At 36.0% G+C, this 16,596-nt stretch overlaps 1 protein-coding gene across 1 annotated transcript; it reads left to right on the plus strand.

The window, feature by feature from the left end:
- The first annotated feature begins 229 nt into the window (after positions 1-229).
- On the plus strand, positions 230-15,128 carry LOC143245614 (uncharacterized). The gene is made up of 3 exons (XM_076491969.1): positions 230-572; positions 4,332-4,944; positions 14,980-15,128. Exons 1-3 carry the CDS (start codon positions 513-515, stop codon positions 15,126-15,128), a joined length of 822 nt encoding a protein of 273 aa, XP_076348084.1. The 5' UTR covers positions 230-512.
- Positions 15,129-16,596: the final 1,468 nt, after the last annotated feature.

The raw sequence follows: 16,596 nt of genomic DNA on the forward strand, positions 1-16,596 counted from the left end.
AGAAGCGCCCCCTTTCCTCCCCCCGACACACCCTCCCACCTCACAGGCGTTAACAGCAGGCGGTCAGACGATATTCATGTTAACTACGTTACTCACTACAGTAATAAATTGAGCTCGTGACAGACCAATTGCTAGCCATAACCACCAGGTGTTATGGGCCGCCAATCATTGCTCTCGTTGAGGAAAGACTGATGTCTCGTTACGTCAGCTTACAGTGCGCGCGCTGACTTCGCACGAGAGTTGGCGCGTGTGACTAGGATAAGTTGTGTTCAATATCTTCGGTATTTGCATCTCGAGTTAGTAATCGGAAGTAAAGCTTTTAGAGTAAAGTGTACGGAAAGTCTATACAACTTTTCTGTTGTACTCGATTCGAGAACTCAGAAGGCAGTGAGAGTGGACCGTCCTGAGAAGAGAGAGCGTGTTGAAAGCTGCGACACACAGTGGAAGACGGGCGAATCATCGACGCGTGTGGGGTCAATTATCCCCAACAAGGCGGCAAATCCAGGCTTTAGATGGACAACCATGGCGAACCCTTAACCCCAATGGTTGAAACGCAATATAACTTAAGTCAGGTATATTTCTATTTCTATTCATTCCTGTGTATCTCAGTTATGTAGTGTCGTCCAAAAGTAAATTAACTTAACCCGAAATTGCTGTAATTATGAAATACTGTTTAAAGATTATGATTTATTTTATCTCAACACAGCTCACCTTGAAAGCATTGTCTATTGAAATTGTCCCACAGTGGCTCAGTGGTAGATATGAAAGCTTCGATCACTTACAACTGGGTTTCGATACCCGTCGTAGGTACAGGACAGACAGCCCAATATGTAACTTTGTGCTTGACAACAAACAAACAAAAATGTTTAAATCGTGAGGTTCGTTTTTGATATTTTATACTGGCAGCAAATAAACAACAACAGTGTGGTGTCTGCCAACAGTGTTATTAGAAAACATTGTAATGTCACGTTGTGCATCCTGTTGTTAGAAAACAAAGTAATGTCACGTTGTGCATCCTGTTGTTAGAAAACAAAGTAATGTCACGTTGTGCATCCTGTTGTTAGAAAACATTGTATTGTCACTTTGTATACCCACTTGTTAGCAAACTTTGTAATGTCACGTTGTATACCCACTTGTTAGCAAACTTTGTAATGTCACGTTATACATCCTGTTGTTAGAAAACATTGTAATGTCACGTTGTACATCCTGTTGTTAGAAAACATTGTACTGTCACTTTGTATACCCACTTGATAGCAAACTTTGTAATGTCACGTTGTACATCCTGTTGTTAGAAAACATTGTAATGTCACGTTGTGCATCCTGTTGTTAGAAAACATTGTACTGTCACTTTGTATACCCACTTGTTAGCAAACTTTGTAATGTCACGTTGTGCATCCTGTTGTTAGAAAACATTGTAATATACCGATGTACATGTGTTCTTAGAAAATATTGTACTGACGTGTTGTAGTTACAAAAAATTGTACTGACGCGTCCGTGGTGTTAGAATAGATCATACTGACACGACATGTACGTCCATGGTGTTAGAAAACATTGTATTATTATGAAATGTATATCCGTAATATTGTCCACATATTATTTCATAACAACTCGTATTTCTTAGTGTTGTGAATCGGTGAACGTAATAAGATAACATTAGTGACTCACTTTACCTACTGATGAACAATAAACCTGAAGACGCAATCAGAGATATCAAACTGATAGCAAGAAGCTAATAAAGCCATTATTTCTATCAGTATTAAAAACTGACAGTAACAAACGCTAACTCTGATGGGTTTTGTTGTATTCTGTTATATTCCTGTGAGGGTACAGTTTGTTGTTTCAGAAAGTACAACTGTGTTATTACTGTACAGTTTGTTGTGTAATAGATAGCAGTATTCATTACTGTACAGTTTGTTGTTTAATAGATTAGCACTGTTTTTGTTACTGTACAATTTGTTGTGTAATAGATAGCAGTATTTATTACTGTACAGTTTGTTGTTTAATCGATTAGCACTGTTTTTGTTACTGTACAGTTTGTTGTGTAATAGATTAGCACTGTGTTTTTACTGTACAGTTTGTTGTGTAATAGATTAGCAGAGTTTATTACTCTATAGTTTGTTGTGTAATAGATTAGCGGTGTTTGTTACTGTACAGTTTATTGGGTAATAGATTAGCGGTGTTTGTTACTGTACAGTTTGTTGTGTAATAGATTAGCACTGTGTTTGTTACTGTACAGTTTGTTGTTTAATAGATTAGCACTGTGTTTATTACTGTACAGTTTATTGGGTAATAGATTAGCGGTGTTTGTTACTGTACGGTTTTTTGTGTAATAGATTAGCAGTGTTTATTACTGTACAGCTTATTATATAATAGATTAGCAGTGAGTTTTTACTGTACAGTTTGTTGTGTAATAGATTAGCAGAGTTTATTACTCTACAGTTTGTTGTGTAATAGATTAGCGGTGTTTGTTACTGTACAGTTTTTTGTGTAATAGATTAGCACTGAGTTTGTTACTGTACAGTTTGTTGTTTAATAGATAGCAGTATTTATTACTGTAAAGTTTGTTGTTTAATAGATTAGGGGTGTTTGTTACTGTACAGTTTGTTGTGTAGTAGATTAGCACTGAGTTTGTTACTGTACAGTTTGTTGTTTAATAGATAGCAGTATTTATTACTGTACAGTTTGTTGTGTAGTAGATTACCACTGTGTTTGTTACTGTACAGTTTGTTGTGTAGTAGATTAGCACTGTGTTTGTTTCTGTACAGTTTATTGTGTAATTGATTAGCACTGTGTTTGTTACTGCACAGTTTTTTGTAATAGATTAGCAGTGTTTATTACTCTACAGTTTGTTGTTTAATAGATTAGCACTGTGTTTGTTTCTGTACAGTTTGTTGTGTAATAGATTAGCAGTGTATTTTACTGTTCAGTTTATTATGTAATAGATTAGCAGTGTGTTTATTACTGTACAGTTTGTTGTTTAATAGATTAGCAGTGTTTATTACTGTACAGTTTGTTGTGTAGTAGATTAGCACTGAGTTTTTTATTAATGCGCAACGGTTCGGCTAAGTTGACCGCTGTACAAGTTTCTGTATTTTTAGTTTTGCAAATGAATGTATTTTGTGAGGAACTGGGTAAAACACATTTTACTTTGTATTAGGAAAGAAAGAGATTTGAAACGTTTACCAAAGAATTTTTTTTTTTTTTCTGACGTGAAATTATATTGATACCAGAGCAACCACATGTCCGGCGAAGCGACATTTGAACACGTAAATGTATACGATGTCATTGAAACCAGATATCTATGTATCGTTGTTTAGAAATCCATAAATTCAAACACGAAGGTATTTGTATGTGTCGTATTTGTCAGGTATTAACCTTAACCATCGCTACTGCGATTGTGAGATCTTGTCTTCGCCAGTTTCACATCATCTCTGGATAATAAACAGATTACTTGAAATAACAAATGAATGGTTTTTCACCTCGTTTCCAGTGCCGACAGTTTGTACGTTTCTGGTTGGTAAGGCAAACCGATTTTGCTGCACTGTTCGGGGTTACACAATGCACATAATATCTGCTGCACGTTTTATTAACGTTTGGTCGATCATTAAACCACGAATTTATTTTAATTCAAAATTTGCAGACTCGGTACTGAGTGGGGGGGGGACTTTTTTTTAAACAAGAAAAGTAAAATTTAGTTTGTTTGTGTTTGTGGGGGGTAGGGGTGAGATAAAAAGATTTCTCAAAGGTAGAAAATGTAAAAAAAAATTATCAAACTTTGTGTCACTCAGTCCATAGATGAATAGTCTTCTATGTGTATTTCTCCAACCATTACTTGTCGTACCCAAAATGCAGCCTTACTGGAAAGTTGGAACACTGAGCACACATACGTTCTTTGCCGGATTTTCTGTTTTATATTTAATTCAGTTAAAAAAAACTGCTCCATTATAGAAATCCGTTATGCAATTTCTAGGTTTAGCGCTGTATTCGGTTACAGAACTGCTAGGTTTAATGTTTTACTCCGTTAAAGAGATGCTTGGTTTAACGTTGAGCTCCGTTATAGAACTGCTTAGTGTAATGTTGTACTGCGTGTTCGGTTTTACTTCTGCTAGGTGTATACCTGTAATCTTGCAGTTGAAATGTTAGGTTTTACGGCTGGAAGGCCTAAGTGGAGCAGCTAGGTTTATAACTCTGAACCTGCAACGGAAAGGTTAAGCTTCTTTGGGTTAAAGCTCGTAGAGGGTCTGCTTAGAATTATATGTGTTTAAATATTCTGTCATTTACCTCTTCTGTTCGAAAACACTGAGACAAAATGAACTATAAATCTTTCACAGAAGTTTGACCAGCTCGAGAAACAGACGTTTGATGGTCATCAAGTCTTGGACAGATCATCTCCGTATTTCGCCAGTACGTTGCAACGCCCTCTGGGAGTAATGGAACAGCAGTCTCTCTCAAGCATTTTAACTTCGTCGTTAAACAGACCGCCATGTTTTCCTCTGGCCTTCTTTTACAGCCAGCCCCACGCCTATCCTTTCCTTACCTCTCCCGCTACGTCAGCAAATTTATCCACTGGTTTTCCGCACTATGACATAAGTCGTCAGGTGGCACTCCTGAATTCTGCACCAGGAGGAGCTTTCTATCCGGTTGGAACAGTGAAATCGGACTTTTCCAGTGCTTCAATGAATATAGATTTGAAGGATGGAACAATAAGTAACTTAATAACAAAGGAATCTAAATTAATGCAATGGTCACAATGCCACCCCAGCAGTCCATCACGATGCCACTCTGCCAGTTCAGCCATCACACCACAAAAAGTTCTGGACCTCAGGTCGCCTGAGGCAATCGGAAGAGACCACTCGAACAAAACCGTTTGTCTGACATTGAGTCCAGGAAGTGACGTCGAACTCTCATCCAAACCATTGAATGGAACAGAAGGAAACTTAACACGTGAGTTGTTATTTTATCCAAAGAAGTTTTTGGAAGTTTAAAACATCGAGTTCTATCAGTGTAGAAGATATTTGTACACATACACTTAATGCAGAGTTTATCTATACCAACATCTACTGTAGATCTACACATACGTTTACTGTAGAGTTTGGTTATACACATACACTTACTGTAGAGTTTATTTATACACACACTTACTATAGAGTGTGTTTATATGCATGGACTTACTCTATAGTTTGTTTACGCACACACCATAGAAAATAAGTGTTCCTAGGAAATGTTTAATGAAAGAAAGAATTATCCATGTACACGTAGATTAATTTCTGTTTCTTTAAGTTTGTCTCTAAGCCATAGAATGGCTACCAACACCTATTGGTGTTCCTGTTCTTAGTAGAAAACTTGATAACCCACGTTAAAGTAATCCATTTCTCATATCTGAACAACAAACTGATATCAGTTACATATCAATAGAGTACGCATTAGTAATATAACAAGTTTTAACAACGAAACTTAAAATACACAATTAAATTATTTCAACCTTTTGCAATAACGTTTAGAAATATTTAGGCATAATTAATGTTCGTCTTTGTTTTTATGTACTATTAAAAATTAGCTATCCCAAGCCAACGTTCTGAAGCGTGTAGGTACTGTTGTGATTCGTCTACTGCATCGAAGCACCCGATGGTGTTTTGAATTTGACACCACTTGAAGATAAGAAAACGTGTTTAATCATGATAATAAACAGAAATAAATTATTAGCGTTTTTATTTAGCATCGGATATAGGTGTAACTGAAAATCGTTGGATTCTTTTGTAGTCCTTAATGAAGCTGCAATACATTATAAAAGAGGTTCTTCTGTAGTCCTTGACAAAGTTGCGTTGCAACAGATGATCAATAGTGCTTCTTCTACAGTCTTTTGACAAAGTTACAATACGTGGTCAATAGAGATTTTAATGTAGTCCTTGATAAATCTGCAATACATTATAAAAGAGATTCTTCCGTAGTCCGTGTTCAAGTTGAAATGTATGATCAACAGAGATTTTCTTTAGTGCTTGATAAAGTTGCAATACATTATCGACAGAGGTTCTTCTGTAGTCTTATATAAATTTGCAATACATTATCGACAGAGGTTCTTCTGTAGTCCTTGATAAAGTTGCAATACATGATCGACAGAGGCTCTTCTGTAGTCCTAGATAAAGTTGCAATACATTATCGACAGAGGTTCTTCTGTAGTCCTTGATAAAGTTGCAATACATTATCGACAGAGGTTCTTCTGTAGTCCTTGATAAAGTTGCAATACATGATCGACAGAGGCTCTTCTGTAGTCCTAGATAAAGTTGCAATACATTATCGACAGAGGTTCTTCTGTAGTCCTTGATAAAGTTGCAATACATGATCGACAGAGGCTCTTCTGTAGTCCTAGATAAAGTTGCAATACATTATCGACAGAGGTTCTTCTGTAGTCCTTGATAGAGTTGCAACACATGATCGACAGAGGTTCTTCTGTAGTCCTTGATAATTTGTAATACTTGATTATTGTGCAATGTGATATGAAGTTATCTGATGTTCGACAGGTTTACCTGCCATAAATATACAATAAAATAAGTCACATTTGAACACGTTTTGTGACCCACAACTAGAAAATTATTTTGTCTTTTGATTATGTCAGGCCACTATTTCTGTGAATGTAAACAAAAATAAAACAAGAAAAATTTTATGGAATTAAATCTGAAGATTTGCCTTGAGTTGCAGGCAAGAGTTTGAACGTAATGGTGAACACAGAGAGATCAGGCCTCACTCTCAACAATAACTGCAGAGCACAAGCACTGAATGGGACCACTGCGCGTTGAAAGTGCTTTCCTAGAATTATTCTGCTGGAATTTTCAACCAAACATTATGACATATACAGAGAACATTGACGTCATCTTCCTCAAAGCGCAGGCAACATGATTGGTTATGTCAGGTGAAAATAGGGAGGGTTTAGCCTCAATGTATTTATGAACATAAACATGATGATGTTACTTGTAAGTGAATAGTAAAGAGATCTCTACCAAAATCTTCAAAGAGAAACATCTAAAAATGCCTAAGTGGAACAGTTAGACGTCCTATATAAAAAAGATTGAAAGCACACGTCTGAAAAAGTTCGAACGTATTTGGGAAACTATACAGTTTATTTTTTAAGCTAAAAGTGAAGGGAGCATATGGCATATCTTAGTGCCACACCTGCCTTTCATTGTTTCCAGATCGGTCATGTTCTGATGACACCTTAGTCATTAGAACTGATGAAACAGTTGCACAGTACTCATACAAAGCAAATCTTCTAATAAGATTATCCGCTTACAGATAACATATTATAAAAAGTTCTCTTTAGCAACAATTCACATATACAAAGAGGAAGAAGCTACGCCAAATAAAGAAGTGCCTTTTAACAACGACAGAGATAATTGGTATATTCACCACATCCAACCTTTTACACACTACAGAAAATAACTAAATATAAAACCTAAACCCTTGGTTCAGGTGAATTTCTTCAGATGCTTCGAATAATGCCATCCACTGTTCAGCCACCATCAAAGATGGGCTGCACTAACATATTGATCAATAAGTAAGCTTCAGCCCATCCGGTGAAATAATTATTAATGACCAGCACATACTGATTACCCTGTTCTGTCTTCGAAGGAGGATCTCTTATCTGCAATGGACAACCAATAATTCTCTACAAACATGGTAAAGTGTCTCCTCAAAAATTTGGATAAAAATGCTTTTGAACGACAGCAGATGAGTGGATTCCGGTCTTTGCATTATTCAAAGCTTGAAATGTATATTGTCTGAAAGGTCTGGAGACCACTAGCTGCAGTAAAGACGGAGAGCCACATCTGTAACTGCTTGTATAATGCCACAAGTTACATACTTTCCTTGATCTATAGAAGTCGTGTTTCAGTTTGCTACGTGGAAGTTAGCACCAAAGCTTGCCTACAACTTTTCTGCTCTTCTTGAGCAGTTGAGTAACTTGGATGGATCTTGCATATGGCCAATTAATGCCTATAGTGCCATACCGGTTCAAACTAAATCGCATGATTCGGTCTTTCTTTCTTTCTGAAGTCTAAATAGAAGCATTTACTGTGGTACAACATTCACGGAAAACCCTGGAATTCCTTGGTCCTTCACAGGTACCCAAATATGCTGTGTCGTGATGCTTAGATATGTTATCAGCTGGGCAAGTCTTCAGCAAAACACAGGTTTTTGTGATGTAGCATTTCAGGAGGGTAGTTTCAGTTACGTAGAGACACTACAGTTGGAATCCTCTTCTTTTGCAGCTTGTTCAGAGTGACTATCTCAACCTTCTCTATTAAAGCTACTGCCTTTCTTAAAATGGAAGTGTCTCTAATAGTTAAGTAATACTTCATTGCTTTACTTGGCAATCCCTCAACAAACTTATCCACGAGGATATCCTCATGATGTGCTGATGGTATATGCCTTGATATCCTTATGATGTGCTGATGGTATATGCCTTCCAATGAAGGTCATGCAAATTAAGCACATAATTGGTCAAACTCTCTGGCAGATTTCACTTACAAACCTTCAACTTGACCTAGTGGACAGCATGGTTCTTCAAATCATTCATGTGACTCGGCTATTACCACATCCCAGTTAATGGGCTGTTCAACTGTTTCATCCAGACAAGTAAGTGCTGGTTCATCAAGATGCCGACTGCAAGTGAGTCCCCTATTCCAAGCCATGCCCTTTTTCATATGCTTCAGGAAGTGGTCTGATTCTACTTGCTCACAGGGATCTGTGGCTGTGGAGACAAGATATGGAAACATTTTGATTACCAACAGACTAAGTTAGGTCTGATTCTACTTGCTCACAGGGATCTGTGGCTGTGGAGACAAGATATGGAAACATTTTGATTACCAACAGACTAAGTTAGGTCTGATTCTACTTGCTCACAGGGATCTGTGGCTGTGGAGACAAGATATGGAAACATTTTGATTACCAACAGACTAAGTTATTCATATCACCGAGGCACCAATGAGGGCTCATCTTCAGTTGGACAAATTTGATCCATTTTCCTGGGTGGCATTATTCCAAGTGGTATTAGGAAATTCGTCTGCCAGCTCTGAATGACTTCATAAATCTATATGGCCCACAGTGAACCCTCTTAGAAAGGTTCTTATCTGGGTCACAGGTAACCTTTAACACCATTAGATGTCTTTGACCTGATGATAAACCAGCTTTGACAGGCAGAGTCTAACTTTAGTTCCATAAACGTTTTCCTGGTTGAACTTTCAGTTATTAATGGGGCTAATCTTACGTGCCAAAAATCATGAACCTGAGAATACCACAGAGTAAAGTTTTAGCTACTTTTGAGTGACACTGACCAGGATTCATGACTAAACATGTGTGGAAATGACCATGATTGAAGTTGGGCTGCTCTAGGTGACAAAATTCTGTGTTTCGTCCACTTGGTCTCAAAATTTCGAACCCAAGGATCATTTTATTTCCTTTTATTCATGTCATGGTGGGACAGTCTACGGATTTACAGTACTAAAATCAGAGGTTCGATTCCCCTTGGTGAACCCAACAGATAACTGGATGTGGCTTTGCTATAAAATAAAAACACGCTACAAATCCCAATCAAGATCCGGCATATCCAGGTGGTTAGGGCGCTTGACTCGCAATCTGAGAGTCGTGGGTTTGAAACCCCGTCCCACCAACATATCTGTTATTTCAGTTGTGGAACGTTATAATGTGACGGGCAATCCTATTATTCGTTTATAAAATAGTAGCTCAAGAGTGGGCGGTGGGTGGTGATAACTAGCTGCCTTTCCCTCTCGTCCTACACTGCTAAATTAGGACGGCTAGCGCAGATAGCTCTAGTGTAGCTTTGCGCGAAATTAAAAACAATAAACTAGTCATTATTCTATACACGTAAATGAATTGATTGTAATTTCTACTTGTTAGTATGCTGCTTGAGAAAAGGGCTAACACCCATACTTTCAGCAGTTCTGAATGTCCCAGGCTTTAGTTACAATTCCCGATTTTATGGTTGTGTTAGAATTGTAAACATGGCCTTTTATTACATCAGCGAAAAGTCCACTGTATCTTACCTTTCTTATTATTTTTTGCATCATGGTGTACCCCAAACCATATCGAAATAATTCCCTGGTGCATAAGGTCATCTGGACAGCGCCATTTCCACTGAAATCATGTTATACAGGAATGTCAATACCTAACACAGAGACGAGTACACACAGTATTAATACTAACAACGGATATTGGGGTTTCGTCATTACCATGTTCTGTGTTATTCTCAGGTTCAGTGATTTCCGGCAGGTAAGAGTAACTAACCCCCAGTAATAACTAGAGGTTTGAGTAGGAAAACGTTTATGAAATTAAATATCAACAGTTGAAGAAGAAAAAATGAACACGAAAAACAACCAATTATTATTTCTGAGAGCGCATGCGCTACTCATGTCATTGGTTGTTTCAGATGAAATTAGGTTGAACTGAAACTCTAGAATTCCTGGTTATGCTACCAGTGACACGAAAAGATGCCTCCATCAACTTCGTCAATGAAGAATCCTTAAAAATACTTAGATGGGACAGACACCTTGACCGTGTGTACCTATCACAGCAAACAAGGCCACTTCTGGGACATGCACACCTTGCTCGTGTGTAACTATTACACTGAATAAGGCCGCCACTGGGACACACACCTTGACCGTGTGTACCTATCACAGTAAACAAGGCCACTTCTGGGACATGCACACCTTGCTCGTGTGTAACTATTACACTAAGTAAGGCCGGCACTGGGACACACACCTTGACCGTGTGTATCTATCACAGTAAACAAGGCCACTACTGGGACATGCACACCTTGCTCGTGTGTAAGTATTACACTAAATAAGGCCCCCACCGGGACACACACCTTGATCGTGTGTAACTATCACACAAAATAAGGCCACTACTAGGACACACAATACACTAAATAAAGTCACTATTGCATACCGCAGATGTCCTGTACGGTAAAGTAAAACGTTGATACGTGTATACTTGAATAATGGTTAACATTTTTTTGCTACGTATTGAGTTTAGCATTTTAAGCTAAAACAGAAGAAACATGACACCTCAAAGTACCACACAAGTACAAACGTTATGTTATCATTGTACAGGTTTTACATCAGTCAAGTACAAACGTTATGTTATCATTGTACAGGTTTTACATCAGTCAAGTACAAACGTTATGTTATCATTGTACAGGTTTTACATCAGTCAAGTGCAAACGTTATGTTATCATTGTACAGGTTTTACATCAGTCAAGTGCAAACGTTGTATTATAGTTGTACAGGTTTTACATCAGTCAAGTGCAAACGTTGTATTATAGTTGTACAGGTTTTACATCAGTCAAGTACAAATGATGATATAACGTTACATCAACAATGTTTAAAACTTACTTCGTTCAATAAATTTTACGTTAGCCTTCCACTCTTACAAACATCGTATGGTCCCACCACGTCAAGTTACATGACCACTCTTGCTGGCCTCAATCTACGACTTGGTTGCTTTCTCCTTAACTGACCTCACATCTAGCATAAACGAACTCAGCGATTGTTAATATCTTATTTGTAACACAATCCGTAACTCAATTATGGCTCGACCAAAACAGAAAGCAGTATCAATAACATATTTCTTTTGTAGTTATAACACAAACCGTTATTGATATGTTGTTGTTGTTGTTTTCAGTGGTGACACACTGGATCACATGTAAATGCTCAGGTTGAAGAACTCAGTTTCTATTATTTCCTCTGTTGTCTTTGAAAACTTGAAACAGTATCCGAACTTTTGATTTTCTCTGTTGTTTTCGACATGATACATAGTCAATGTCATATTCTTGTTAGTTGTAGCTTTTTTACGTTTCTGTCCTCTTATATTGTTCACAAAAAATGTTTTCGATGTTATATCAAAAAGAATAACCTAGCTTCTGTGCCCTGCTGTCAGTCAAATTGTTTTATTAGCGTGGAGTTAGGTTACGATCTTACAATTAAAAGACATGTAATCAATACAGTTGAAAGTATTATTTCGAGAAAGTTTACTCTACTCAATGACCTGTGAGTATGCTGACTCACACCGCTAAAACCGGGTTTTGATACCTGTAATGGGAAGAGCGCAGATAGCCCATTGTGTAACTTTGTGCTTAATTTTAAAACAAACAAACCTATGAACAAATACCGTAATTACGTTTACTAACGTTGAGGAGTTCATGGTTTCTCAAAATAACACTTATTCCTTAGCTCTATCCACCAAACCTAATTTAGATTCTTGTGTTAAACTACGATCATAACATAAAATAAACAAACCATTAACAGAAAATAATCTCAAAACCAAACAGTTTCATGAAATTATAAAAACACACCGATGAGACTTGCCACCATTTATAAGTTCTTTCAGACTAAATGTCACAGAGTTTGGGTTATATTTCTGATCTAATATATCAAAAAGATAATTAGTCATGTTGCAAAACATTCCAAGCCTTCACTTTTAATTTGCAATTTATGTTATAACTTTTAACACGCAATCCGTCTTAAACCTGTTTTAATCTAGTAGCGCTGTTTAAAATATCGGTTCTTGTGGTCCGAATTTTAAATTTTTACGTGTATTTTTTTATAACCAATCAATCACTTCAATGAATTACTAACAACTCTGATATAGTAACAGTTTCAACACATTTTAAACATGTCATCCGTAGTACACACGAGATAAAATACCACACAGCTACTCCACAACTACGATATAAATACGACCTCAAACCACAATAAACATATATGTAGTTCTCTCACAGTATCATATTGTTGGGTATCTGTAGTTCTTTTATAGTATAATATTGTTATGTATCTGTAGTTCTCTCACAGAATCATATTGTTATGTATCTGTAGTTCTCTCACAGGATCATATTGTAATGTATCTGTAGTTCTGTTAGAGTATCATATTGTAATGAATCTGTAGTCCTGTTAGAGTATCATATTGTTATATATCTGTAGTTCTGTTAGAGTATCATATTGTTATATATCTGTAGTCCTGTTAGAGTATCATATTGTTATATATCTGTAGTTCTGTTAGAGTATCATATTGTTATATATCTGTAGTTCTGTTAGAGTATCATATTGTTATATATATGTTTGGGCTACATTAGTTGGTAAAATTAACTGTTTCTACTTTTTGTTAAAATACACATAACAAGTATCACCTTATGTAGGTTCCTACTTGCTCCTCTATAGGACTACAGTCTTTCTCTCCTTCCTAGTCAAAATAATTATTTAAACATTATATTGTTTTTGTATGTATGATCAGTGACATAGTATAATTTACAATATATAAACCTATCAAAGACGAATAATATCTGTGATCAATCCTATAGTATGATTTACAGCACACAAATCTGTTGAAACAATAACAATGTTTATGATCCATCCCATAGTATGATATATATATATATATATATAGGCCTATATGAAGACTAACACTGTATTGACTTATTAGAACAATGACGATGAGTGTGATCCATCCAGTAGTATAATGTACAATATTAGAACAATGACAGTGTGATTCATCCAGTACTATAATGTTCAATATATAGACCTATTAGAACAATGAGTATGATCCATCCAGTAGTATAATGTACAATATTAGAACAATGACAGTGTGATCCATCCAGTAGTATAATGTTCAATATATAGACCTATTAGAACAATGAGTATGATCCATCCAGTAGTATAATGTACAATATTAGAACAATGACAGTGTGATTCATCCAGTAGTATAATGTACAATATTAGAACAATGACAGTGTGATTCATCCAGTACTATAATGTTCAATATATAGACCTATTAGAACAATGAGTATGATCCATCCAGTAGTATGATGTACAATAATAGAACAATGACAGTGTGATTCATCCAGTACTATAATGTTCAATATATAGACCTATTAGAACAATGAGTATGATCCATCCAGTAGTATAATGTACAATATTAGAACAATGACAGTGTGATTCATCCAGTAGTATAATGTACAATATTAGAACAATGACAGTGTGATTCATCCAGTACTATAATGTTCAATATATAGACCTATTAGAACAATGAGTATGATCCATCCAGTAGTATGATGTACAATAATAGAACAATGACAGTGTGATTCATCCAGTACTATAATGTTCAATATATAGACCTATTAGAACAATGAGTATGATCCATCCAGTAGTATAATGTACAATATTAGAACAATGACAGTGTGATTCATCCAGTACTATAATGTTCAATATATAGACCTATTAGAACAATGAGTATGATCCATCCAGTAGTATGATGTACAATAATAGAACAATGACAGTGTGATTCATCCAGTACTATAATGTTCAATATATAGACCTATTAGAACAATGAGTATGATCCATCCAGTAGTATAATGTACAATATTAGAACAATGACAGTGTGATCCATCCAGTAGTATAATGTTCAATATATAGACCTATTAGAACAATGAGTATGATCCATCCAGTAGTATAATGTACAATATTAGAACAATGACAGTGTGATCCATCCAGTAGTATAATGTACAATATTAGAACAACGATCCATCCACTAGTATAATGTACAATATATTGTTCTGTTAGAAAACTAGCAGTGTTTGTCAACCTGTTTTTGGTCGTAGTGCCAATAATTTCACATTAGTTACGATCATTTAACATAATCTGAATGACACAAATTCCTAAATTGTAATGTACTCCTTGTATAAATACTAATATCATTGAAGAATACAAGTAAAATAGGGAGTTTGTACATAAGAATCATATCAGTACATTATTCCCCTATTACTGAGGTTTGAACACATCGAACTGAAGAAAGAAATAGCATTATATTTCGCAGGTAAGGAAATGACCAATCAAATGACTAGTTCTATATCGTACTTTATTTAAATATATAAATTTTATAATTCTGCTAGCTACCTAATCGCTCTTTATTACATATCAGCCAACAGTTGGAGTCGTGGACAACCTTACTGTCCAGTTTGTGGAATTACTCTTCAACCCCACGAGCTTGAGGAGCACGTGCAAGTAGAAATTGAAAGCTTGGAAGAGTTTTATCGGCAAGTCAAAGTTGCTTTTAATCCCTTAGTGTAAAGTGACTTTTAAATAATCATTTCCGAAATGTGGTAATAAGTGATTGGTCAAAGTTCCTTTTAAATGTCAGGTTAATGTTGTACACATCAGAAAATGATACGGAGTTTAGGTTCGTTTAAGCTTACTGAAATATCGCAGAATATTACGACGTTTGTTTCTTAGTGACTCTGTAGGAACCTTTTAATTTAGTAACATTTATATATGTTTTGAAAATCAGTGTAAATGTTTTAGTTCATGTTTACCATTTTCATATTTTGCAATCATTTTAAAACGAAATAAACTCGATTTTTTGGTTAGATTCTTGAATTGCAACTTTTTCATTAGTTATGTGTTTAAATTCATCTCAATTTGCATCTTAACATCCGTAGGAGAAATTCTTTTGCTCGTTACTCGTGTATGTTCTGGTATTTATTCAGGCCTTTGTATTAACGTTGGTAGGTTATACTCCCTTCAGTTACCTGTTTTTTGTGGTAGTTAGTCAGGCCTTTGTATTGACGTTGGTAGGTTATATTCCTCTAGTTATCTGTGTTTGTCTGTGGTAGTTAGTCAGGCCTTTGTATTAACGTTGATAGGTTATACTCCCTCTAATTACCTGTGTTTTTCTGTGGTAGTTAGTCAGGCCTTTGTATTAACGTTGGTAGGTTATACTCTCTCTAGTTACCTGTGTTTTTCTGTGGTAGTTAGTCAGGCCTTTGAATTAACGTTGATAGGTTATATTTCTTCTAGTTACCTGTGTTTTTTTGTGGTAGTTAATCAGGCCTTTGTATTAACGTTTGTGGGTTACTTTTCCTCTCGTTACCCGTGTTTTTCTGTAATAGTTAATCAGTTAACTTCTCGAAGACTGTAAACATGTGTTACAACCGTTATCCAACTGATAAAAGGACGCATGTCACTGTTTACTTTGGTAATGCATTATAAAACTTAGCAGTCACTGTGATTAATTCAGAGTAAAATGTCTGGAGCAAACAGTAGCGTTCACTGGTTCAACATGCACTACAGCCAAAGATCCTTAACTGAAGTCTGCCATCTGTAACATTAAGTAAATCTATCAGTTTATAAAGTAATTACGTGGATTCAATGTTTGTATGAAGACATCATGTGGATCTCATGTGCATATGAAAAGATCAAAGTGGATCTATGGACATAGGATGAAATCACGTGAATCTTATGATTGTGTGTAGAGAGATCACATCGAGCTAATGAATGTATAGAGTGATCGCGTGGATGTATACGAATGTATAAAGACACCACAAGTATTTTAGTGATACATGATACATAAAAAAGTGGATTTTTATGGATGTAAAGTGATTTCATGAATCCTATATATGTTTTAACTGATCACGTGGATCTTAAAAAATATATAAAAAGATCATGTAAGTTCCATGAATCTGTAAAACCAAACACTGCTTGTTTAGTAACTTCCTTACACTGTCTTTCTGTAGACCTTAAGACCGTTTTTGGTTTTCAG

This window comes from Tachypleus tridentatus, chromosome 2 (genome assembly GCF_004210375.1).
Source record: "Tachypleus tridentatus isolate NWPU-2018 chromosome 2, ASM421037v1, whole genome shotgun sequence".
NCBI classification, from domain to species: Eukaryota; Metazoa; Arthropoda; class Merostomata; order Xiphosura; family Limulidae; genus Tachypleus; species Tachypleus tridentatus.

Excerpts from the sequence above, each read along its gene's own strand:
- LOC143245614 (XM_076491969.1), top strand. The coding sequence starts at position 513 with ATGGACAACCATGGCGAACCCTTAACCCCAATGGTTGAAACGCAATAT. Across the intron at positions 573-4,331 it reads CGCAATATAACTTAAGTCAG|AAGTTTGACCAGCTCGAGAA; the intron begins GTATATTTCTAT and ends AATCTTTCACAG. Across the intron at positions 4,945-14,979 it reads AACAGAAGGAAACTTAACAC|CCAACAGTTGGAGTCGTGGA; the intron begins GTGAGTTGTTAT and ends ATTACATATCAG.